This window comes from Nothobranchius furzeri, chromosome 16 (assembly GCF_043380555.1).
Source record: "Nothobranchius furzeri strain GRZ-AD chromosome 16, NfurGRZ-RIMD1, whole genome shotgun sequence".
Taxonomy (NCBI): Eukaryota; Metazoa; Chordata; class Actinopteri; order Cyprinodontiformes; family Nothobranchiidae; genus Nothobranchius; species Nothobranchius furzeri.
The window spans coordinates 34022720-34049021 of record NC_091756.1 but is presented as its reverse complement, the minus strand read 5'-3'; the positions used below and the strand labels follow the sequence as shown (position 1 = coordinate 34049021).

At 46.1% G+C, this 26302-nt stretch overlaps 1 protein-coding gene across 1 annotated transcript; it reads right to left on the bottom strand.

The window, feature by feature from the left end:
* Positions 1 to 26302, bottom strand: prr12a (proline rich 12a). Its single transcript, XM_015963299.3, has 15 exons — positions 26050 to 26302; positions 24150 to 24307; positions 23628 to 23789; positions 18789 to 23422; positions 18332 to 18556; positions 17470 to 18190; positions 6256 to 6755; positions 6016 to 6132; positions 5721 to 5854; positions 5030 to 5610; positions 4807 to 4926; positions 4321 to 4418; positions 4040 to 4171; positions 947 to 1042; positions 1 to 293 (listed from the first exon to the last, which is right to left on the bottom strand). The coding sequence occupies exons 1-15, from the start codon at positions 26130 to 26132 to the stop codon at positions 159 to 161; spliced, it is 7896 nt and encodes a 2631-aa protein (XP_015818785.3). The 5' UTR covers positions 26133 to 26302; the 3' UTR covers positions 1 to 158.

The following is a 26302-nucleotide window of genomic DNA, read 5'->3' as shown; positions in this document are numbered from 1 at the left end:
CAGCATTCAGCGAGGGCCTGAAAAACTTCTTCCTCTCATCTGGAGAGATTTGAACGGGATCTGAGGGGCTGTACAGTGGGATCCATTCCTCTTTTTTAAAATTCTCTGTTTTAAATCTGCTGATTCCAGCCCACTATATGTCTCTTTATGAGGCTAACTCAGGCTTTGGTGCTGAGTGAGAGCAGCTCAATAAAGGAGCTAAAGAGGGTGTCCAGCCAGCTCTGGTTGGCCATGCACTGCTGCACCACTTCCTCTTGGCCCGGGTCCTCGGCCGCCTGCTCAATGGTGTTGGTCTGCAGAAGAGGGACGAAAAAACACAGGAAACTTTGACCAAAAGGGGGCACCACGCCAGAACAGAGAGAAAGATCCAAAATGATAAAACAAGAGACTTATTAAAGGTGTGGACCACTCATTTAAACAAGAAGTGCCAGTGTCAGCACAGAGAAGTCAACTGGAGGAGAGTGTGGCAGAACATGGCAGGATTTGGAGCCTTGTTTCCTCGTATTTGGACATCTTGCCTCTGATTGGAGAACAGCAACTTGACTCAACCACTGACTCTGTTTGCTCTGCAAGGCTGGTGTTTTATCTCTCCAAATAACACAAGCCTAGAGGACTTCTGCTCTGTGGTGGGATAGTGTAGTGCTTACTAGTCGAGACGTTCTCTGCTGTTTCCTGGACGTTAACAACAGCCTTCCCCGTCGTCAGCCAAGATGAGCGAGTGCTTGAATGTTAAGTGTCAGTGTGACGTAGGTCTGTCAGGATTTTCAAATCACCGTCTACTTTCTACCAGATGTTAATGCAGGAGATAGGTGTAGGAGACTATTTTCATGTTCATGAAAAACTCAAGAGGGACCAATTATAATCATTAAAAATAATGATTAAAGTGATCCACACCTACAGCAAACCTGTGTCGAGTGTTGGCAGGAAGGAAGACTTGCATTCTTACCTCTTTCTTGCACTGTAAGAAGGTGTGGTATTTATAGTGATGCAGAGAGTGGTAGAGGCCGTATATCCGATATGCCTCAGGTGACAGTTTTAAATCCTGCAGGGGAAAAAAAAGATCATTACCGGGCCATTTAGGATGGACTTGTTTATGAAAAACAAGCCATTTTTATCTGGGTTATAAAGAAAAAAGTAGCAGGTGAGGAAAATGGCAGCAGGTGCTACCAGCCTTTCACTGTAATAGTTAATTTTATCAAACCACAGTTTCACTTTCCATTTGGTCAAACATCCAAACCCCATTTAGGGACTTTTATTTTTATTTATTTGCTTTCTCTGCCAAAATAAAAACTTCAGTAACGTAAGTGAAGTAGTCACCACGTTGGCAGAAGAACCTTTTTTCCTCCGTAAACAGAAGATCTCGCACATGATGAACCTAGTTGTTACAGGAGTGCTCACTGATCTGAAGGCTTGGGTCCTCCCTTCCAATATCATTCCCTGACATAAATTAGGAAGAGACATCCTCTGCAGGGAGCCGGTGGCTTATCACAACCTTACCCTTTGACTCTTCTACGGGAAATGGCCTCCCACCTGCCTACCTTTACGACTCCCAGGACATTACAGACTGAAATGGAGCTCATTCAGCTCAAAAATATAGAAGTAAATAAAGTACCGTCTCATAGGGGTGTGTGTTGGCGTGAGTGTGACAATACAATATGTCACAATACAAGGGAGACGATATTTTGTGATGCTAAAACCCAGGTGATGTTTACATTGTTTAAGACTGATTTTATAAATTTATTTAAATTAAAAAAAAAAAAATTAAATAAAAACAACAGACACATCCAGTGTTATGAGATCACATTGTAACATCTGAATAATGGTAATAAAAAATGCTGCCACCTAGTGGTCAAAGTTTAAATTGCACCACACAAAAGTAAGGTTTTCATGTAAATTCTCAATTAAAAAAATCAAGTTCACTGCTTTTAAATACTGATTCAGTATCTAAACATGAAATATTACAATATTTCAGTGCATCAATGTTCTCTTACATGCCTACTATCTCACAGTTAAATCTATTTCCCATCAGAGGTACAGGAGTACACATAATTAAAACTCAGCTAATTAGGTCTGCAGGGCATGTTCACTCAAACTGAGCTCCACACAGGTTTAAATTCATGTTCATTTTGATCATTTGGTTTCAGATTGGTGCTCGTTTATTACTGTCTGTTCAGGCTGGAAGTTAAAATGGCCGTTTCTCAATAACCACACCTTTAATAGACAACCATTGCTAGGGTGACCAGATGTCCTGCTTTGTGCGGGACGGTCCCGCATTTTCATAACTTTTCACGTGTCTCACAAATTGAGACTCATGTCCCGCATTATTGACAGTTTCCCGTTTCGAGTTTCAATCTTATAGAAGAAAGTGTGGAGAAATCTGCCTGTTGCTGCCATTCAAATGGAGGTGGGACTTTTAACGCAGATCTGGAGCGTGTGTGGAGCACGCCCAAACCACCAAAACAAGCGTGAGCGAGCACGGAGGAGAAAATGCTGTAAACGTGTGAATTAAACGTGATCAGAGACACTCGACAGAGTCTTTGTTGTTTCCGAGTCATGTTTTCATGTCTCGGTGTGGAGTGATATGATATGAAGAGGTCAAAAGCAGGTTTTCCAGTAATTAGTCAGGTCCATGATAAACACTATGGAGGTTTTAACACAGACAAGGTGCTGCGGTTTCAGATACCTGCGTACATGCTGAGCCCCTTAAAGCACAGTGAAGAAATAATGAGAATCAATGGAAGCTTTGATCACTTATTCTCAGAATAAAGTAACCCTAAGAAACTATTATTAGATTAAATATGAATTTTTTAGAGATTAATCTGATGTTTATTCTCTCACCTAAAATCTAGAAGAGATTTGTTGTCATGTTTAACAAAATCATTTTGTTTCTGAATTATGAAAAAAAGAGCAAAAAAGTATGGATATTTTTTCTATGAGATGCTGAATTTAGTGGAAAATTAATTAAAAACAAACATAAATAGATCTAAAAACCATTACTGGTACTTTTACTGTGATTCTGTGGTGGAAAGCATTCAATGAAAACTCTGAAAAGCTGCTTAAACCCGCATTTGTTTTATTATTGTGGGCCCATCAATATTATTAAAATGATCAGAGCCACTACAGAGTTATGTTGTGGTAACTTGAGAGGAACTGTGGAATAGTAAAGCTTTTGCTATGCTTCTTCATGTTGAATTCAAATAAAATATATACAAAAAATATATGATGATAATAAGAATAATCATTTTACCTATAGGTAACAGTGATGTCAGGGCTAAAAGGCAGAATATACGTTTTGTTTGTTTGTTTGTTTTCTCATTTAATTGGAACTTCACGTTGTCCCACACTGAGTATGTCCCACATTTGGCAAGCTGGGATCTGGTCACCCTAACCATCGCTGGTACAATCTAGTGTACTTGACAAGAATCATCTTGAAAAGGTCACCAGAAACTCCGTTCTACCGAGTACGGGAGGATGATGACGGCATTTGGAGCAGAACCATACTCTGTAGCATCATGGCAACAGTTAAAAAAACACCTGACATAGAAATAAAAGTCTAGTTTGTTCCTTCATAATAACATTAATAACATTGAATGCATATTATTTTTATAATATTTGGTCCACTTTTGATTAAAATTGTTAAAATACCAGCAGTGTGGATTTTCCTGAAAACAGCTGTTTAGGGCATAAGGAAACACCAAGGAAGGCAAAAGGTGCAGGGAAGGAATTAGGTCTCCTTTTGGGACTAAACGTGATTTTCTTCTTTTAAATTACCTTTGTAGTGAACTTTCCATTAAATCTGTTCATTTATTTTATTTTATACCTGTTATGGAAAAACTTGTGTTTATTAATTCTTGATCATGGACTCAGTCAACTGAATGTTAATGTATTGCTCTGTGCCTCTCTGCATGCTCACACACACACACACACACACACACACACACACACACACACACACACACACACACACATACACATACACACACACACACACACACACACACACACACACACACACACACACACACACACACACACCTACCTGTGGTTTAGGCAGGGTCTTCTTGACTCTGTTGAGAGTCTTTCGGTTGTAAGCGTCACCGGTTAGTCGCACCCTCACCACTCCTGTGTCCAGTGGGTCTGCAATTATTTGGGGGTAAGCGTGCAGAACATCCTGTGAAGGAAAAAAGCAAAACACACACTTATTTTTAACAAAACGCTAATATGAAATAAGAAAAAAGACTCTAAATGCTGAACAACAAAAGCCATTAAACACGTGATGGTTGCAACGACATCCTGAGAAGCACATTCGCGGCTGATTACCTGATGTTGAGAACTCATGCTGACTTTCCGCAACAACCTCCTCTTCTGTTCGCTCAGGATGCTGTCAATCTTCCTCATTGGGGGGAGGTAGAGCTCATCTGAGGGCCAATCAAAACAGAGGTTTTCATTAGTCATCATTCTTGCAGCTGCCAATCATTTTAATATCAAGGGCAAAAGCCAAAGCAGCTTTTCTTGGCTGCAGGTGCATCTGCATTCCCAGAGCTTCTCACCCAGCCATCACACCTCCTTCATGTGGTTTCTGAAACACTCATCAAGAGATTGATGCTGAATATGCATGTCAGTAAATCCTCTCCTGCTCTGAAGGAAGTTCGTCCAGCTGGTCTAGAGTCCAGCAGCCGACTAGTGTGTGTTACTTCAGAGCTTAAGCTGCAGGAAGCATGCCAACAGACGGGCATGTCTGGTTAAGTTGAAGAGATGTTCTCATACGTGTAATAGCTAAGAAGGGAGTGTGTGTGCTGTTCTCACCGTCGGTGTCTTCCAGGGCTTGGATCATGTCTGGGTCCAGGGCCGTGCTCACCAGCATCTCCACGTAGCTCCTGAACATCTCCCTCATTGCACGGTTGTTCACCCCACCCTTCACTGGCACTGGGAGGGACCAAAGACCATTCAAACATTGCAGAAGACCTTCTGTCACTGTGTCTCATCACTGAAATGTGGGGTGGGTGGTGGAGAATAAGCAGAACCTTACTTTCATTCTCACTGGCCACCTCTTCAGACGAGTCAGAGTCAGACGAAGAAGGCACTGATGAAGGTACGTTCAGCCACTTCTTCCTCTTCTTGGGCGGGGGCTCGGCTTTCACCTTTGCTGGCTTGGACTTGGGGGGCCGATTGGCCTTCTCCCTCTCCTTCCTCTCTGAGGCTTTCTTGTCTTCCTTTGCTCTACCGCGTTCTGCAGCGCCCACACGTTTCTCCACCTTCTCCTGCTGCTGCTGAAGTCTCTTCTCTGCTTTCTCCTGTTGCAGCTGAACTCGCCGCTCCGCTTTCTCCTGCTGCAGCTGCACTCGCTTCTCTGCCTTCTCCTGATTGGACTGCGCACGCTTCACCTTCTCCTTTTCCTTGTCCTGGTCCGTATCCTTCTGCTTGGCTTTTGGCACAGCTGCTGCTGCCTCTTTCTTCTCATCGTGCTCCTTCGGTGTCAAGGCTGCAGCTTTTGGTTTCTCCCTCTGTTCACGCTGGACTGGTGGAGGAGCCACACGCTCCTCTTTTTCCACGGCTTTCTGAGGTAGCTGGGAAGCAGGAGGGGATGCCATTCTGGAGAGGGACTGTCGCCTGTTGGACAAACGGAGCCTTCACTTAGAGAGATTCACAGTCAGTAGCAGTTCAACCATCAATTTTCAGATCTACATCCCAGGCCTTGTTCTGATAAGGAGTTTCTGTACCTGAGACCAGGTGCAGCTCTGCGCCACGGTCTTCTAGAGCAAACTCTGACATAGTCCTTCTTGTTGACATTCTCCAGAAACTTCACATATATCCGCTGGTACCGCCGCTTAGCATCTCCAAAGTAGCCAAGGTACTAATAAAAGAGTTAATAAAAAAAGTTTAGCAGGATGATAAAGCTTTGTGATGAACACAAACCAGTAGACGATAGTTTTCGTTTGTAGCATTAGAGGCAAAACTTTAACCAGGATTGTTTGCAGGTGTGGTTAACCGCTGACGGCTTGAGCAGAAACTCACGTTGCTTGTGGCACAGAACTGTCGCTGCCCATCTTTGATCTCTGGGCTGAACTTCTGCAGCAGGGCTTTCTGCACCCTCCATATGGGCGGAGGCTCACGGCCTGTCTGCAGGGCAAGCTGTGCACAAGCACCCCGGATTAAGATTTTTTTTTAAATGATGCACATTTATTCATTCAAAGACATGTGCATCTAAACTTTATGTTATTCTCTGTGCACGTCTGTGTATAAAACTCAAAATACCTTTAGAGTCCGGATATCTTCCACCCGCACAACAAATTCGTCCCTCTCTCTGAAGATGCCCTCTCCTCCGCTCTCGCTCTCATCTTCCTCACTTTCTCCAACAATAGCTGCGTCTTCTTGCTTCTGGGCGAGGTGCAGCGAGGTGATCTTAGGAGCTGGAGGCTCCTCGGGAGAGGTGGGAGACTCCGGGGTTGGCACAGGAGACTCCTTTTGAGTGGAGGGTGGGGGAGGGGAGGAAGCAGGGGGAGGAGTGGCAGGCTGAGGGATGGCAGTGGGTTGAAGAGGAGGAGGAGGGGATGGTGGAGATGGAGATGTGGCAGCAACGGGACTCAGAGGCTGAGAATTCTCCTGATGCTCCTCTTGTGTTGGTAAAGGTGAGGGGAGAGAGAGAGAAAGGGGAGGGAGGGGGGAGTGGGAGGGAGAGGAAGATGAGGAAGGAGATGGAGGAACAGAGGGGGGCTCGGGAGTCGATGGTTCTGGTGGAATCTCAGGAAGAGCAGCTGGAAAGAAGAGGAGCAGGTTTAGATTTAGCTCCGGGTCACTTTTCACTGTGGCGCGTCCTGGATGAGACACCACCCGAAACACCAGCCTGATGCTCACCAGACTTTCATTTTGCATCAGTGCATTAATGCTGACACGTTCCAACAGTTTGGGCAAATCCGAGGCCGCTCACACACCGACAAGTTTATTCACGGGAAGGTTTCAGACATAAGAGGCAACATGGAGGAGATTGTTAGACAATTAGGTCCACCATAGATCAGTAACCTGTTTACCAGAGGCAGGAGCCTTTAATAATAATAATAATAATAATAACAATAATAACAATAACTAGAACTGCAAGCAGTTATCAACGGGTTCCAAGCCACCAGCGCCAGTCGCCCACCCGCCCCGCCCTCAACTTCGCCAGTCCTCACGCGGTCCCGCCCCAAAAACACGTTCTCCCGCGCGGCGTCCCGTCAGCTCACTTCAACCGGCGCAATGAAAGTAACACTCAGGATACGTCATTAAACCCGCAAAGCCTATACACATATCTTTCAGAGGCATGGCTGACTTCTCAATCGTGATTACAATGGAATTCCACTGTTTCCTTATTAAAGAAAGTGAAGATTTAATGAGTGAGATTATCAAACAATAATCTATACATGAACAGAATATTACAAATAACATAAATACTTGATAATGTCTTTAGATTTAAAAGATTTTCAACAAAAACTATGAGTTTCATTTTGTGACTTACTGACCAAATGTTTTAAAAAATCATGAAAAATACATAAATCATCCTAAAATTACCAAAATATTCTCACATGGCAGTGTTAACATGCGGAATAATATGATGTTGTTTTTAAATCAGTAGACTCAAAGCTTTTTTGAAGAAAAATTGGGAAATATAACTATAAAGGTCACAACAAAAATTAAAATATTCATAAAAAAATAGTGCTACTTTCTAAAATTAGGAGAAAAATCTCAGATCACCATAGGTACATGTGGAATGTTGTAAATGGCTTATATTTACTGTATACCTAAAAAGCTTTCTAACAAAAATTAATTACGTTGTTGTCCAACTATACAGAAAAACTGGTAAAAAGTTAAAAATTCATTAAAAATCTATGCTTTTGTACAGAAATCTCAAAATATTCCCAGGTTGCCTCTGTGATGTGGGAATTCTTCTTATATTTTTGTTGGGGTCATAAATGTAAAACTGTACTTACAATAAAATAATATTTGCATTAGTGGCTGTAGACAAAAATATGTCCTATAATTAAACACTAGGGGGAGCTCAAATCAAGACGACATTTTTTTTTGTTTCATAAACCACCTAAGAGTGAACTTTGTGGCAAATTACAAGAAGATTGTGAGAACAGAATTTGCGCTACAATTGCTAGCCTAAAAATGTATTTTCGTAAATATAAAGCGCAAACCTCTTCGTGGAGCTGCGGCTTTCATGACATAAGCTCTAGCCTATCCAGTTAACACAATCTGGAAATCTTAGCCTCCTACATGCAAAAAGTGATTTTTAGGAAATTTTTCAAATTTGAAATTTTAAATGATCATAAACCACGCCCACTTTGATCAATCATTACCATATTGATAATGTAGTCTTAAGACTCTATACTGATGACAACCACTAAGTTTCGTGCAGATCCATTTAGCCAGTTCAGCAGTATGATTTCGTCCTAGTTATAGCGCCCCCTAATGCTGAATCAAGCTGAAAATCAAGATATACACTTGAATTGACCTTAGGTATAGTGGTTATGAACAGCTTTGAAAAATGTCCAAATATTTTGAAGTTATGCTAAAAAAACTTTTTCATTCCCAAGAAATTATTTTAAAAAATCATATTTAAAAAAGTAAGCAAATTATCCAAAATCTCTTCAGACTGTTTGGTCAGCCGCTCCTCCTCTCTTGTCAGGCAAAGTTGTGATGTGATTGAGTTTGACGGCCGGGAGAAGTTAACAAAAGTACGTTTGACTTACTATGCAAATTTCTACTAATTAGCATAAGTTTAAAATATTTTTTTAAATACTCATCTTAATTTGACTGACTCAATGAACATACTGGATGAGACCATTTGTTTTTTAATGAAAGAAATGGGGAGAAACACGCCATAAACATTTTTGGGGTACAACAGCGCCACCTATTGGGAAAAATTCAATTTTTTTTCTGTGATTGTAGATGTCACTATGACTGATATGAATTCTAACTTTCTGTATAGAATATGTATTTTTCATGAGGAAAAGGGCGAAAATGTTTAAAGCCTATAAGCCACGCCCACTTTTTAATTATTTTCAAAATATAGCTTAAGGGTCCGATGATTAACATATGTGCCAAGCTCTGTGGAAATCCATCAAGCCGTTTTGCTCAAACAAACTTTTTGACTCTTTAGCGCCCCCTCTAGGTGAATCCAAACCAAATTGGGTCGATGGGGCTCTCCGCTCATACTTTATAAGGGTCTAGAGGCTCATCACTTTATCTTGAAAAATGGTGAAGATATCATCAATTATCACATGTGCTAGCTAGCGCATTGAATTTGACATGGCGCCATTAGCCCAATTTTCAATATTTCTGCATTTTTCTTCATCACAAGATCTTACCTTAGTCCACAGATCATATGTACGAAGGTTGAAGTTGATTCGACGAAAAATGACGAACAGGTGATTAAAATTAAGTTTTGCGTATTTTGCAATCTAGCAAAAAATCTAGTTAGGCGGAAATGGGCATGGCCAATACAAAAAAGATGCAGAATCATCCAAGGATTAAGTACATATAAAGTTTTTGACTGTGAGACCTACGGTTTGGGAGCTAGTAGCTGAAACGTGTTTACCTCCGCAATAGCGCACCTAGGTAACGCGGGGTCCAAATTTTCGAATCTGAGTAGCGGTCAGGATTTTCTATCAGACTGCCATGTCAGATTTTCCCTGGCAATTTCAGGCTCTTGCGCCCATACATTTCAAGCGGAGAAGAATAATAATAAATAATAATAAATAATAATGAAAAATCCGTAGAAAAACAATAGGGTTCCCTGCCCTTTGGGCTTGGAACCCTAATAATAGCACATCAAAGTTATATAGCGCTGTTAAAGACACTCAAAGACGCTCATCAGTGGAACCGGAGGTCAACCAGAGTGGCTGCAAAGTCAGCCACCGATGAACAGAGATCCTCATTGTGGCTAAAATATTAAACATGGATGCATTAGATGAACCAAAGAGGATGATGTCCATCTCCATTAATATCCAGCTGCAAAAACAACTCAGTAGGGTTGGGTGATTTGTATCATTTCTCCCACCGCCAATCGTCAGACCAAAAAAGTCGATGGACGATTTATTCGTACATGTGACGTCACGACGCACGGACTGATTTGCGAACACAGAAGAAGCCCAAAACAGTGATTTTTTTTAGACAAGCGCAGCACATAAGTTTGCTGGAAGAGAAATTTATATTTTTCTTTTGTTGAATTTTGTATTTGTAGTTTGGTAGAGTGACGTATAAACGCCCGTATTAAACACGGTTAAAATGTTAAACAGAAGCCTCGTCTTTGCTTCCCCGCGGTGCCCACTGGTGTGGTTTATATTTAAGCAAAACGTTTCTTTCTGAACAAAAACTTCTGGGTTCTTTCTTTTATAAGTGGGGGATGGAAGGCTGCTGCGTTTGGACGCACTCTGAGGAGGCAGCTCGCTGTCAGAGGTCACATGATCCATTTATCCCGTCACTTTCATTTTTTAAATAATGAATACTCATTCGTTAAATTTCCATTCATTTTAATTAATATTTAGTCCAACCAGGCTGATCAGAATGCCCCAGTAACACGAACAATGCAATTAAACCATTTCACTGAAATTAGGAACATTTCACCCGCTGCGGCTCGAACGCACGTTCCTCCGGCGCCGCGTGAACCTGAACTGGTCACCTGCAGCTTGTGTGTGATCAGATGTCTCTAGGGAGCTTGCTGAGGAGGTTATGAGCTTACAGACTTTTGCCTCAGACAGACCCACGGCTGTTTAAATAATGTTCTGGATGGATCCGTGCTCAGATGACACACTCGAAGCAGGTGCTGAATAACGACGAGCGCCACTTCAGCCAAAGTTTTAAATCAGGAAACGTTTCTCCAAATGAAATAACCAGAAGTCTTCCAGACTCTGAAAGATAGAAGGGTTTCCACTCAACGCCGCGCTGCAGTGCACGATGTCGAGTGCGTCACAGACGCTCTCCACACCACTCCTCAGCGCGTCGCCTGCGCGTGCACTGTCGGCAGCGAGAGCAGGAGGAGGTGAGAAAAGGCTCAGATGTGCTGATGGAGATCTTTTCTTAACTGTTACCTCCGCGATGTTCTCTGTGCGTAACGTATAAAATATTCATCAATAACAAACAAATAAATAAATAAACACATGGCCTCCTGTAAAAAAACAACCGTAACGGCTCAGCCCATCGCCGATGGTCGATTCATTCGTCCCATCGCCCAGCCTTACAACTAAACAGCAAATTTCACATTTTTTAAAAATGCGTTTGATTCCAGCGAAGACTAAGCATCTGAGTCACTGGCTAGGAAACATTTAAAATACTCTACAGCTGTTTGATGTGTAGCAGGAATAACAGAGGAGCTTTGCCTCTAACCGATGGTGCACTCACATCTGGCTCAGCCCCGGTAGGTATATATTGTGTTCACATCTGGATAATCTGTGCTTTTTTCGTGTTCAGCCGACAGTTTATCTTGGACATCTCTCCAGCAGTCAGCTTGGTGCTGAGCTGACCCAACACACCCACTACTGGCTGATTGGCCGGCTGAAATTAAGGCCTAGTAGAGAGAACCCCTGATTGGCTGGTAGAATCAGCCAGCGGCAGCTTCCCACATGCACGATTTATTATCAGTCTGGATGCAGTGGAGTAAACATCTTCCCTGACTGCTTCAGCCGAGGGAGCACGAGAACAGACTGATGTGGAAGGAGCCCACGACAGCACCGCTGCTCAGTGAAACTGTAGGAAGCTCTGTGCTTCATGTCAGTCTCCAAAAGCCACATAGCTCATGGCCGCCTTTGTTTACTAAATTAAGGAGGACACCACTTCTTCATGTGCCTTTTACCCCACCCACGTGCTCTGAGAAATCAGCGTTCATGAGATGGCTATGCAGACAAAACCTGGCCACGGGAGAGCGGGCCGGCCTAACTAAGATCAGACTGGGCCAACCCAGATGTGAATATGCCATTACCCACCACACAGAACTGGTTCCCCCAATGATAAAACACCATAGGGAGCCCAATGCTGTGGGACGGTTACATGAGTGAAGCTAAACAACTTCACAATCACAGAGCTAGCTCCTTAAATATACATTTGCAGTGGTCTCTAGTATAAATGAATGCCTTGTGAGTCGTTCTTTGTGGAGAAAAGCTCTAGCACTCCTGTTTCAGGAACTTAACAGTTTTGTGGAGTGGGTTGGTGTCCTTCCAACTGCACATCTCCTTTAAGCCCCATGAGATGTCTAAGCTGCAGCTGTTACACACCTGCTTAGACTCTATCAAAGCCTGGATGGCTGGGAGCTTTCTTCAGCTGAATGAAGATAAGACTGAGATCCTCATCTGTGCCCCAGACAAGCTGGTTCCCAAAGTCAGAGACTTTCTTGGTCAGCTTGCTTCTCACACCAAACCTTCAGTCAGGAATCTTGATGTGACCTTTGACCCAGTTCTCACCCTGGATCAGGGGTGGGCAACTCCAGTCCTCGAGGGTCGATATCCTCCATCTTTTTGTTATTTCCCAGTTCCAACACAGTTGATTCAGCAGCTCATCAAGCTGCAGAAGCCAGCTAATCTCCTGCTGATTGAAATCAGGTGTGTTGAAACAGGGAAAACAGTAAAGCATGTGGGATAGTGACCCTAGAGGACCAGGATTGCCCGCCCCTGCGGGCCTGGATTCTCATGTCAGTTCTCTTGTTCGCTCTTCCTTCTTCCATCTCAGGAACATTGCTAAGTTGAGTCTAGAGCTGAAACGATTCCTCGAGTACCTCGAATAATTCGAGTACAAAAAATCCTCGAGTCAAATTCTCTGCCTCGAGGATTCGTTTAATTCATATTTAATTAATTCGTGGCTTTGCAATCGCCCGGGGTCATGTTTCACCCGGACCGAAATAAGTGACGCACATGCCCACTGGACTGAATGCACACGCGAGTAGCGAATATAACTTAACTTTCTCTTAACAACGTGGACCCCGGTGGAGTGCGAAAAAGACAGAAAAAGTCAAAGTTGTGGGACCATCTTTCACGTCGTAAGACGGAAAACGTAGTCCAGTATACAGGTGCTGGCCAGTAAATTAGAATATCATCAAAAGGTTGAAAATATTTCAGTAATTCCATTCAAAACGTGAAACTTGTACATTATATTCATGCAATGCACACAGACCAATGTATTTCCAAATTTCATTACATTTAAATTTGATATTCATAAGTGACAACTAATGAAAACTCCAAATTTGGTATCTCAAAAAATTAGAATATTCTGAAAAGGCTGAATATAGAAGACACCTGCTGCCACTCTAATCAGCTGATTTACTCAAAACACCTGCAAAGGCCTTTAAAAGGTCCCTCAGTCTTGTTTTGAAGGCACCACAATCATGGGGAAGACTTCTGACTTAACAGCTGTCCAAAAGACAATCATTGACACCTTGCACAAGGAGGGCAAGACACAAAAGGTGATTGCTAAAGAAGCTGGCTGTTCGCAGAGCTCTGTGTCCAAGCACATTAACAGACAGGCGAAGGGACGGAAAAAATGTGGTAGAAAAAAGTGTACAAGCTCTAGGGATAACCGCACCCTGCAGAGAATTGTGACGACAAACCCATTCAAAAATGTGGGGGAGATCCACAAAGAGTGGACTGCAGCTGGAGTCAGCGCTTCAAGAACCACCACGAGGAGACTCATGAAAGACATGGGATTCAGGTGTCGCATTCCGTGTGTCAAGCCACTCTTGAACATGAAACAGCGCAAGAAGCGTCTCGCCTGGGCCAAGGACAAAAAGGACTGGACTGATGCTGAGTGGTCCAAAGTTATGTTTTCTGATGAAAGCAAGTTCTGCATTTCCTTTGGAAATCAAGGACCCAGAGTCTGGAGGAAGAGCGGAGAAGCACAGAATCCACGTTGCATGAGGTCCAGTGTAAAGTTTCCACCGTCAGTGATGGTGTGGGGTGCCATGTCATCTGCCGGTGTTGGCCCACTCTGTTTCCTGAGGTCCAGGGTCAATGCAGCCGTCTACCAGGAAGTTTTAGAGCACTTCATGCTTCCTGCTGCTGACCAACTTTATGGGGATGCAGACTTCACCTTTCAACAGGACTTGGCACCTGCACACAGTGCCAAAACCACCAGCACCTGGTTCAAGGACCATGGTATCCCTGTCCTTGATTGGCCAGCAAACTCGCCTGACCTTAACCCCATAGAAAATCTATGGGGTATTGTGAAGCGGAGGATGCAATACGCTAGACCCAACAATGCAGAGGAGCTGAAGACGACTATCAGAGCAACCTGGGCTCTCATAACACCTGAGCAGTGCCACAGACTGATCGAGTCCATGCCACGCCGCATTACTGCAGTTATTGAGGCAAAAGGAGCCCCGACTAAGTATTGAGTGCTATACATGCACATTCTTTTCATGTTCATTCTTTTCAGTTGGCCAACATTAGAGAAACAAACATTTTTTCATTGGCCTTTAGAATATTCTAATTTTCTGAGATACCAGATTTGATGTTTTCATTGGTTGTCACCTATAAATATCAAAATTAAACGTAATAAACATCGGAAATACATTGGTCTGTGTGCATTGCATGAATATAATGTACAAGTTTCACGTTTTGAATGGAATTACTGAAATATTTTCAACCTTTTGATGATATTCTAATTTACTGGCCAGCACCTGTAAATACTGTAAAATGGATTTAGCACACCACACCACTACATCCTCCATGCTGCAGCACCTGTAAATGTCACTTCTGCAAGCGGACTCAGAGCCTCTACAAGATAATGCATTTTAGCCTGTTTTTCTATATATTCTGCGGACACTGCAACTTTTTCATTTGTAGCACTCAGTTTCAGCTCACACCATACATCTGGTAGCAACACGTCGGACTTAAAATGTGCTAAAAAAATAGCAGTTTTTACACAATATGTCGGACTTTCTATTGTGTTATTGATGTCTGTTGTCCCTCGGGGTTTCTGCAGGAGGACACAGGTATTTATGAGTGGCGGAGGAAAACGAAAGAAAGTAAATAAATGTTTTGTGATCAGTATAATTTGACAAAACCACAGCAAACATGCTTTTGGCAATCCTTGTTAGTGTGAGAAAAAAAAGTGTAGAAATTAAAACGGACGTGTGTTAATAGGGAAACAGCCGGCGAGCTGTTTGCGCCGTGAGCGGTTCTGGTTCTGTTTGGGCCGCAGCCGCTCGCAGCGTTATCCTCCTAGTTTTTGTCTGGCTTGCAGGCTAGCAGATTCTCACACGAGGGGAAAATCGGCTCAGGTTGTTTACTTATTTTTTGCACAGGCATTTGTTTACTGTGAAGTAAAGTTGAAGTGCTGAAGTTATGCAAACTAATTTTGAATAAAACTTGAAGAACAACTGGCAATTGCTTGCTCATTTTAAGAGTTCTTTCATAATTATAACATGCTATTTGATATCAAATCACTTTTATTGTCACGTCACATGTGCAGGTACACTGGTACAGTACATGCGAGTGAAATTCTTGTGTGCGAGCTTCACAGCAACAGAGTTGTGCAAAAATACAGTAATGTAAAAACAAGTAAAATATAAAAATGGCTAATCTAAGTATACAAATGAATAAAGTAAACAATAAGATAAGAGATATAAAATGTACAGAGGTTGGTATGTGCAAAACAGTGGCATTAATGTACAGTATGGAGCGTGTAATGTTGGAACTTGGTGGAGCTCGCGACGAGGCAGCCATACTCGGCGCCATCTTGGCTCATCAATATATGATATAATGGTTTACAAACACAAAAGGGTAATTTATTAGAGTACTCGATTAATCGAAAAAATATTCGATAGAGTACTCGATTACAAAAATATTCGATAGCTGCAGCCCTAGTTGAGTCCCATTCTGTCTCGCTCTGAACTTGAGACAGTTCTCCACACCTTCATCTCCTCACGCTTAGACTACTGTAACTCTTTTCACGTGTCTGAGCAGAACCTCCCTGAACCGTCTACAGGTGGTTCAGAATGCCTGTGCTCGGCTTCTGACCAAGTCCTCCAAACACACCCACATCACCCCGCTTCTCCTCCAGCTTCACTGGCTGCCAGTCAACTTCAGGGTTCATTTCAAGATCCTGGTTCTGGTCTATAGGGCCTTACATGGACAAGCACCATCTTACATTGGTGATCTTCTTAGTCCCCACACCCCCAGCAGGTCCCTGAGGTCCAGCGATCAAAGCCTACTGGTTGTGCAGCACCAGGCTAAAGACCAAAGGTGACAGATCATTTGCTGCTGTGGCCCCCAGACTCTGGACCTCTCTCCCCCTGAGCCTGAGATCAGTGGACTCAGTGGTCTCCTTCAAAAAGCAGCTGAAGACTCACTTGTTCAAGCTGGCTTTTGTATGACCTTCTTCACCACTCTCTCTTTATTCTGCTCTCCCCACCTATTCAACCTTCCTCATGATCCACTGATTTCCCTCTTTCCTATTCACTCTCTCTCTTTCTTAACATTTTTTAATCACAATTGTTTATTTTTGCTCATTTTAAATATATTTTTAAACATTTTCTAAATGCTTTTTTATATTTTTACATTTTTTGCTTTTGTGAAGCGCCTCATGATTTTTATCGTGAGAGGCGCTGTAGAAATGATATTTTCTTCTTCTTCTTCTTCTATACGTGGAGCTCATTATCTGCTTTATAGCTGTTATGCTAGCAGTTAGCTTTTGCAGTTCAATCGTCAATAAAAAGCACAAGAAGAAGAACAAGAAGTTTGCTTTATTTGTTGACATCATAGAGTCTGAAAAAAGTAAGAGTAATGTCTTTGAAGACAAAGCCAATCTACAATCTGAGCGAAATTGGGCACGGCCTACACTAGTTTGAGGAATCTAAAGGAGGCTACAAAATCACAGACTCAGGGTTTCCCCCAGTGCTTGCCCACCCGCCAGGCTAAGCGTCATGCCCCGCCCCCCTCACCGACTCTACCATGTCCGCTGACTCGAACGGCGCACCGGAACTAGAGCCCTCCATCAGCTGATACTGGCGAGAAACAGCAGCAGAAGGTGTGCAACCACCACACCCCCACCCCCGCTCTCACGGAGGAGCGCTGTGGGACGGGTTTTTATTTAATGATCATGTTTTTCTTTTTAAAACACAGATTTCAAACACGATTTTTATGGAAAATTTTTTATAAAGCCTGGCTCTTCCTTAAACTCTCAGCTGCTTGTCTTCTGAACATTTAAACACTCAGATGTTGAGTATAAAGAGGCAAATATAGAAAAGCTGCAAAATAATTATCGCTTAAACTCAAACAACAAACAGCTGAACATCTCCCAGATGGTCCTCGACCGTCTCAAGCAGCATTCCTACCGCTGAAACTACTCACGCATTATTGGAACAGGAAAGGCTAAAACACGATATGCTAACTGCTACTCAAACACCCGGTACGGTCTTCTAACTGAAACTTAAAAACATTTCTCAGACATTAAAATCTTAACAGGAGTTGAAGAATAAAATGACAGAGGACATTTCAAACTCACCGTCAAGCTTCGGAGCACAGAGGGTTTCCAGCTGCGGTTCCCTCTCCTCTGTTATATCCCGCTCTTCTTCCTCCTCCTCCTCCTCAGTGCTCCTTTCCTCCTCATTCTCCTCTTCATTCTCCTCTTCCTTGTTCTCCTCCATGTCTCCATCCTCTGGAGGAAGGATGTCTGGTTCATTAGACTCGGGCTGGGAGTGGGGCGTTTGCACCATTGGCTGCGGACTGAGTGTGGGAGGCTGCAGCGTGGGGGTAAGAGGAGCGTGAATAGGCTGAGTTTGAGTGGGGGGAGGAGGAGGTGGAGGAGGCAGGGGGGGCTGGATGTTGGATGTTAGCTGGGGAGTGTCATACAGAGCCGAAATGGCAGAGGAGATGCTCTTCTGAAGGTCCTGGTTCTTCCCAACCGAATCCTCTTCATCGGAGGAGAACGACGGCAAAGTCTCCAGGTTCCTCTTCAGCTCATCTTCTAAGCGCTTGGGGCTGGGGCAGTTTCCCAGAGCCAGACCGCCATTCCCCTCACTGTCCCCAAATGGAGGCGGCGGAGGTGGAGGAGGTGGTGCAGGAGACAGTGGCCGCAGCCCTCCTGACTTACAAGGAGAAGTCTCACCGTTGTCAGCTTCCATCCCTGGTGAGATGTCCAACCCCGGAGGTCTCTTCCCCGACTTCAGGAAGTCCAAGAATGAAGCAACAAATCCAGCTTTGGACTCTGAATCCTTCTCATCCCCCTGGAAAAAAAAACACACACACACACACAACAACTATGAGTAAGCTACAGAAGTGGTGACACTATGGCGTTATGAACCATATCAGCTGAATTCCAGCTTTGTGAAAGTTTAAGCAAAGACGTTTTATCCTCCAGCTCTCACCCTTTCCTCTAATCCCTCCTCATCCACTCCTTCACTCATCAGCTGGCTTTTCTGTTTGTTCTTCTCCTGGCTTCTACTCTCAGCGCTGCAGGGGGGTCCGGGACTTAAACCAAGCGAGGGAGCTGAGCCAACCGAGCCGTCTGACAAAGCAGGGTCGGTGCCAGACAAAGAGTCTGTCCTCAGCAAGGCGTCAGAGGAGGACAGGGTACCAACTGGCAACTTGATCTGAGAGGAAACAAAGTGATGCATCACATTAGAAGCTAACAAGTTACCGACTTCAAGATGATAGAATAATATGACTGAATCTAACGTTAACTCAGATTAATGTCTAACCAAAATGAGAGAGAGGAAGAGCAACAAAAAGGCTAGACTGGCTCACAGCTGACAGCTACTCTCCATCATTCTGTGTTCCTGTAACTCTGCTTTGATCTCATCCACAAACAGACTCATGCCTGACCTTGAGAGGAGGGATGGGCTCGTGCTGCTGCTGCTGTTGGGACTGATGGAGCTGCTGCGCCTGCTGCTGATGGAGGTGATGAGAGTGCATCTGGTCCTGCTCCTTCCCACTCATCTCCATGTACATATCCTCCCTCCGACCTCCTCTTCCTCGGCTTCCGCGACCCCTGCCCCTGCCTCGCCCTTCCACGCTGAATCCCGCTCCGACTGCTGACCCACCCATATCCCCCATCATGCCTCGCGGGGTGTAGGGCTCAGGCATAGGGCGGATACGAGGTCTGCCTCTTGGCCTGGGGGGACCCTCTCTTTTTGGCCTAGTGGGCTTCCGACCCCTCTTCTTGGGTCCATCTGGGGGCAGGATCGTGTGAGAGCCCATTGAGGAGTAGCCCGAGGTATGGTAAAAATCAATGTCGCCCATTAAAGGGCTGAGAGACCCTCCTCCTCCCTTTCTGCAGCTGGACACCAGATCTGGTAAAAGGTCAGGCAGCCTGCGGCTGTTCAACCGGATGTCAGCGGGCTGGTCCGCTTTGTCCTCGTCATCTTCAAACTCGTATTCTTGAGCATAACTTTTCTTCGGCAGTGTGTTGGGATCCCTTCGCTCTTTCAGCAGATGGAAAGAGCTGGATTTGAGCAGCTTCTTGGGACGAGATGAGCAGAAAATTGGAGACTGGAGGCCTCCAGAACCTGTTCCCGAGCCAGTTCCCCCTGGATCTGAGGAGAGTTTAGCTCCGGAGTTGTTAGGACCGGCGGTGTTGGAGCCCATTCCCATGGCCGGAGCCTGGGACTGTATCAATCCCAACTGTTCGGTGTTGACAGTGGAAGGAAGCTCGTGTGTTTTTAGAGAGTCCAGATCCAGGGTCATGGTGTTGTTGTTAGGTTCCTCCAGGCCGTGACAGTATGGTTCATAAGCCTGATCTCCACCGTGGTGACCCATGAGGTCATAGCCAGCTCCACCGCTCCCCCCGGCGCCTCCTGCACTCTGCCCAGCTTTCATCGAATTCATTCCTTCTTGGCCTTCATTCATCTCCTCCTGCCCGGGCCCGGCACCACCAGCACAGCTCGATTTGTAGTCTTCAGCACAAAACATGTCCTCCATTCCTGGGAAGAAGGAGCGGTCCTCGTCCTGAAGGAGGGAGTCTGGGAAGCAGATGGAGGTTAAGGGGACAAAGCGGTTACTTTGTTGGTTCTGGTCGGCTTTCTCGACCGGGCTGACCGTGTCAAACTGGTGCTGTTCTGAGCGCTGCTGGTCCAGCTGGCTCTGCTGATTTGGGAGCTGACTGGAGAGTGGCTGCTGTGGGTCGGGCTGTGCCTGGGAGTGGACAGAAGCAGGAGGGGGTGGTATGTGATGAGGGTGAGGAGGCTGCTGTTGAGGGTGAGACTGGGCATGAGGGTGATGGGGGTGAGAGGCTGGGTGCTGCTGTTGCTGCTGCGCGTGATGCTGCGACAGGTGGTGCATGTGGGACTGGGTGGACAGACCGATGTCGGGCTCGGAGAGGAAGGAGTGGAGCTCGGAAGCCGGGTGTTGCTGCGAGTGGTGGGGTTGTGGCGGCTGATGGTGAGGTTGGTGCTGCCTCTGGGGCTCCTGCTGTGACTGCCTGTGGCGCTCGCTGCTGCCGCTGCTTCTCCCCGCGCTGCCGGGGCCACCACGTCGGTCTTCTGCGACACCAACGTCTGAGGAGGAGGTCTGAGAGAGGGAGCGCTCCAGCATGTCCAGCTCGGACACCACGGAGCTTTGTTTGACCTGGCTCTGGTCGTGTGGATGTGGACCGTGGTTGTAATGAGCTGCTGCCACCTCCAGAGCCTGGGACTGCAGCTGCAGCTGCAACTGGGTGGTTTGGGACTGGGACTGAGCCTGATGCTTGGACGAGCCGAGTCTCCCCGCAGCACCCTCCATCACAGCTTGCTGCTGGCTGATGGAGTGCTGCTGCTGTTGGGGCAGAGAGTCCATTTTATGGTGCTGTTGGTGCTGAGAGAGAGAGTCCATCTTTGAATGTTGCTGATGAGGCGGGAGGGAGTCCATTTTGTGGTGCTGTTGGTGTTGGCGGTGGGAGTCCATCTTATGGTGAGGCTGATGGGGCTCCAGCTTGTTACGGGTGGTGTGGGAGAGCACCGACTGGAGCAGGTGTGGCGGCTGGCGGGACTGATCCGTGGGAGAGTCCATGAGGGACACGGCAGCTTGAGATTGGGAATGCTGCTGCTGCTGCTGGAGTTCTGGCGTTTTCCGAGGATACGGGATGTCCGCCCGCTCCTGGGGCTTCTTCTGGAGCTCCATCTGGGAGAGAGGTGGCATCTGCGAGTGCGAGGACACGTGCTGACTATGCGAGGAGTGCTGGCGCGTGAGGGAGTGCTGGGAGTACGGGTCGCCCCGGCCGTAGTGGACAACCGATCCGAGGTTGTCGTGGTGATGGAGGTGGGAGTGCACCTGTTCAGTGCTGCTTCTCCCACCGCTGTTTCTGCTGCTCACAGCTCTGTCGTTCCTCTGGGGCTGCTGTGGTTGGTGGTGGTGCTGCTGATGCTGCGGCTTCTTTAGAGACATCTCCAGCTGGCTGTCCAGCCCTGAGATGGACCCTCCAGAGCCTGCACCTCCTACCCCAGCAGCAGAAGTGGCGCTGTGAGTACGAATGACACTTTGCGGGTGGTACCTCTCCTCGGAGCTCTTGCCCATGTCGTAACTCATCCCTTTGCCTGAATCGCTGGTTGGGGGGACTGACTGGGATTGGGGCTGCGTTTGCTGGGATGTCGGCTGGGGGTGGTGGGCGCTCTGAGGAGCAGGACTTGCCTGAGCTTGGAGCAGGTGCTGAATTAGGAACTCATCATCATCATCCACTTCATCCTGGGACCTTTGAGAGCCCACTCCTAGCATGGAGGTGTCTGCCTTCGTTTTGGAGGAATTGGAGTGATATGACTGAGGCTGGGAGGGGGGGCCTCGGGTGTCAGGGAAGCCCTGTGGGGAGGCCAGAAAGGTGGGCGAGAGGACGGAAGAAATGTACTTGTTAGAGCCTGCGCCTCCTGGAGACTGAGTGGGACAGGTGGGGACTGGCGAGTGCAACCCTGGACGGATGATGCCCGAGTTGCCTGAGGGAGAGGGGCTGGAATCTGGAATATGATAAGAGCCTCCACCACTGCCTCCTCCAGCTCTTTCATTGGTCATGCTGTTTCCAGCTCCGCCTCCTGAGCCTGAGTTCCCACTCCCAGCACCGCTGCTGCTTCCTCCTCCTGATGCTCCATTACCTGATGAACCGCTGGACCTCAAAAGGGCAGGTGAGTGGCCTGGAGCTCCATAACCCAACGATGGACTGCCAGCTCCACCCAGGGAGGATGAAAGTGATCCATAAGCAGAATCAGCACCGTATAAATCAGTGGAGTACGAATGGCTCCGTCCTCCTAAACTCCCGTAGCCTTTCCCACCCGTACCAGAGCTCAGGTCTTGGGCCTGTGGGGAGCTGAAGCCTCCATAAGACTGAGCCAGGTGGGCTGGTGGTGGCTGATTGGGGGAATATGACTGCGTCTGCTGCTGGGGTGGAGTCTGACCAGTCAGAGCAGAGTTAGGGGTCTTCACTGGGGGCACAGGAGAGCCGTAGCCAGACAGGCAGGACTTGGGGAGTGACTGTGGAGCTGAAGTGGAAGTGGGAGGGGGCTGTTGTTGCTGAGATGTAGGGGGAGGTGGAGCTGTCTGGGGGGGTGGCTGCTGCCTAGACGGAGCTGCACTTGAGCTAGAGGTGGGAATGGAATTGGAAGGGTGGGCCCCTGAAGTGGCTGAAGAAGACGAGGAGGAAGAGGAGGTAGAGGAAGCAGAGGGAGGTGTATGAGGAGTTCTTGAGGATGACGCAGAGCTGCCAGAAGAATAGCCACTACTGGAACTGCTTTTGGTACCTTTCCCAGCCGAGGAAGAGGAGGATGAAGAGGAGGAATAGGGAGGCTGGATGATTGGCCGATACTGCTCAGTGCGAGAGGTGGGCTTGTGGTCCGACGAGGGGCTCTGGTCGCCGAGTGGGCTGCAAGACAGGCCGGCGTGTCTGTGGTGGGCAGCAATGGGCTGGTACCCCGCTCCTCCACAGCTGAGATAGTGCTGAAGAGAGTGAGCCGCCGAGGATGAGAGCTGGGACTGGGCCGGCGATGGCCGCTGATAGTGCTTGATTACGCTGTCCTGCCTCGGCACGGCCCGCTCTTGGGCCGAGTTCGACTGGGATTGGGACTGGGACTGGGGCTGGGCTGAGGAAAAGACTGAGGGATTATACAGCTGGGACGACTGGTCCTGCAGCTGTGATGAGAGCAGATTGAACTGATGCGACTGCAGATGCCTGGCGGAGGACGCCTGGGCCGATGTGGCGCCCGTGGGATCCTGGCTGCCCCTGTATGCAGCGGCGCCCTGCGAGGACAGGAGTCGATCGAAACCCAGGCTTGATTGTGACGGGGCTTTGATGTGTATTAGGGGATCATGTGGGGACAGAAGACCGTTGGATGTGGGGCTGAATGTTGGTGTGTCCTGGAGGGAAAGGGAGGCAGCGGGGAAAGAGCGGCTTGAGAAGGACGCTGGATGTTGATACGCTGACAGAGCCGAAGAGGAGGGGAAGGATCCAGAGCCAGGAAGGGCTCCAGGGATGAATAGTTCAGGCGGACCAGGCGTGTGCATCGCTGTTAGGAAGAAGAAAACATCACAGAATCACTCAGTGACCATCACAAGATTCCAAAAGTAGAAATATCAAAATGCTAACGCTCACAAGTGAACACTGTCAGACTAATAATGTAAACAAACATTAGGGCAGTATTTTTTAAATGTCATATTGACTTGGGTTTGTTTGAATGTCAGCACATCAGGGAGGACTTAACGGAGCCCCACCTGTCTGCCAGGACGGCGTGCGGAACTGAGAGAGAAGGGAGGAGGCAGAGGGTGGAGGCTGGGGGCCTCTGGACTCCAGGGCTGAGATCAGATTCATGACTGAGGCATCAGGAGCCGAGGGGCTAGCGTGGTGCAGGCCAGTGTCAAAAAGCCCAGAAAGACCTTTAAGAGACCATCACGGAAGAGGGAATCATTTAATTGAAACCACAAAAACAAAAATTTTCCAATGCAAATGTAGATCAAATAAAAGGACAGTAGACTCAAGTGTGCTTCCCTGACACACCTGAAACACTATTTGTAAGAAAACCAATCATTACAAGTACTGAAAACATCAGACAAGATGCAGCAAAAACTATTTAAGAATAAATGCAGGTTTTAACATCCACAGCGTAGACTCGCTGGAGCTATAATGTGCACATTTTTCAGTGACAATCATCTTGCTGGGCCTCCAAGCACAGACACCATAATTCATTGCCAGGGCCCCTTATGGTGGTGACATGGAAGGTATGACATTTATCTTACCCAAACTCCGTCCAGCTGCTCCCCAAGCCCCGCCTTGGCCAGAGCTCCCTGGGTGGTGATTGGTGGCATAGCCCTGCAGAGGGTGTGGGGTGGCGTAGGCTTGTCGGTGAAGGAGCTCAGACTCGGGGTGGGATGATCTGGAACTCCCATATACAAGACTGGGAGGAGGGGAGGGAAGTGTGATTAATCTTAGAGTATATTACCATAATTTTAATCTGTTCCCAAAATGTGACTCTTGAAAAAATAAAAGATGACGTGCTGGTCAACTGTACACCACACACAGCATTTAATGTGCAGGTAAATTGCACTTTAATTAAAAGAATTCAAGCATCAGATTTCAAATCTGGGTTAATTTGAACCTTAATGTCTCCAGGAAGAAATATCAAATAATACATATTTATAGAAAATTATTAAAACGATGTAATATTAATTATTCCATAATTACAGCATTGGTGTTTGTCAAATACTATAGTTATTATAAATATGTGGAAGCAGTTTTTAATCATTCTTTTAAATTAACAAGAATGACTCGTTTGCAATTATGAAAACGGAAATTAAAGGTCCGTCCTTTGCACGTTTTACAAATTAGCATCATTTAAAAGCGGTTCCTTATTTAGACATCCTGATTTTTTTTAGTTTCGAGCTTTACTGATGAGATGCGTGGTTCAGATTCCTGTTAGCATTCATGCTGCTGCTAGCATCGCTCACAAGCACAAATGTATAGACAAGGCCCAAACTGCGAGGCCAGACCTGCGTTTAAATAAAAAACAAAGGGCAAAATAGCTTCATTTTACAAAATAAAAAATAAATACATCCCGAATTTTAAACCAAAGAGAAAAAATTTGCATATGTGTGCCCACTAATTATGGTGATGTAGCTAACAACTGAATGGTGCACGTCGACGCAAATACACGCCAGGATGATACAAGCTAACACAAGCAATTGGCCACGATTGCTTATCTAAATGAGAATTCTTCAAAGTGTAATGCTGGATTCTGATTTTGACCAGGAAAGTAATGAAAAAATAGACTGGAGCGTCACATGTGTAGGAACAGAGGAAGTAATGATGCTAACAGGCTTCATCTAATTTTCCTGCAAACTAACGCTAGCTTCGCAGGCTAACTAAAGCTAAATTACAGCGTTGCCTCGCAGTTTTGTCAAATTTCACCCTCAAATCTTTCACGCTTGGATTTTTTATTTGCATTTATTTTACCTATACAGTAAATTGCAACTTTGACGCACGAGGAATCTGACATATCTGTTTTATGCAAATGAGCAAGCAAAACCATCCACCACAAATGATATTGAATCACTCTGTGGAGCATAAAAATGTATTCAACAATTCAGTGGGAACAGTGCAGCATCGGCCTCTGGAACAGTTTGCTACAGTGAGAGGGGGTAATTAAACGCACCCCCTTGGTTAATTTGCATCAGTTTATCTTGTTGATGTCTGACGGGGGCGCTGGGTGAGGAGGGGGGCTGCTGCGTCTGCAATCCTCGCCCGTTTCTATCATGAATCCTATGAATTTATCTATCAGGAGTCTGAATCCAGGCCTGCACGCTTGGAACAATAATTCCAATGGACACCCAGACATCCCCCACCTCCATCCTTCCATCCATCCCGCCAGGTCCAGCCTAAAAAAAACCCATATCTGTCAATCACATTCAATTCATTCCCCAACCTTTCCTTTCTCCACCCCGCCCACCCCCACGACACACACTTAGCAATTCCTGTTTATAATTTTATCACTATGCAACTGTTAGGATGACAATGCGCTACCCATAATGGCATGGCACGGCGCTGTATATCAAGCTAATAGCTCCAATTTGTTTACGTGGGTCACACCGTGCCCTGCAAACTACCACTGATGCGTGCACATTGTCTGAATCCGATGCATACCTTGCTTTTGCCGTTCTGTCGTAACTCCATCCTGCTCCTGCGCCCAAATCGCCGAATCCTGTTCCCGGGTAATTTCTATCCATTTATGTCTTGTTCTTGTTCAGTGCGTGCAATGAGGATGAAAGCAACGAGAACGTAGCAGGACGCGATATGGGGGAGAAAAAAATCCAGTCTCTCCCGTTCTCGTTTTCAAGCGATTTTCCCCGGTTTCATAAGCAAGTCCTCAGGAGTGGAAAACAGCATATTGAAAGAG

What these genes read in the sequence shown, in the direction of transcription:
- prr12a (XM_015963299.3), bottom strand. Translation starts at nt 26,132, where the DNA reads ATGGATAGAAATTACCCGGGAACAGGATTCGGCGATTTGGGCGCAGGA. An exon ending in AGCCCATCCCTCCTCTCAAG is followed by an intron (nt 18,557 to 18,788) that starts GTCAGGCATGAG and finishes GTTTCCTCTCAG; the next exon opens with ATCAAGTTGCCAGTTGGTAC. An exon ending in TCTTACAGTGCAAGAAAGAG is followed by an intron (nt 294 to 946) that starts GTAAGAATGCAA and finishes CCTCTTCTGCAG; the next exon opens with ACCAACACCATTGAGCAGGC.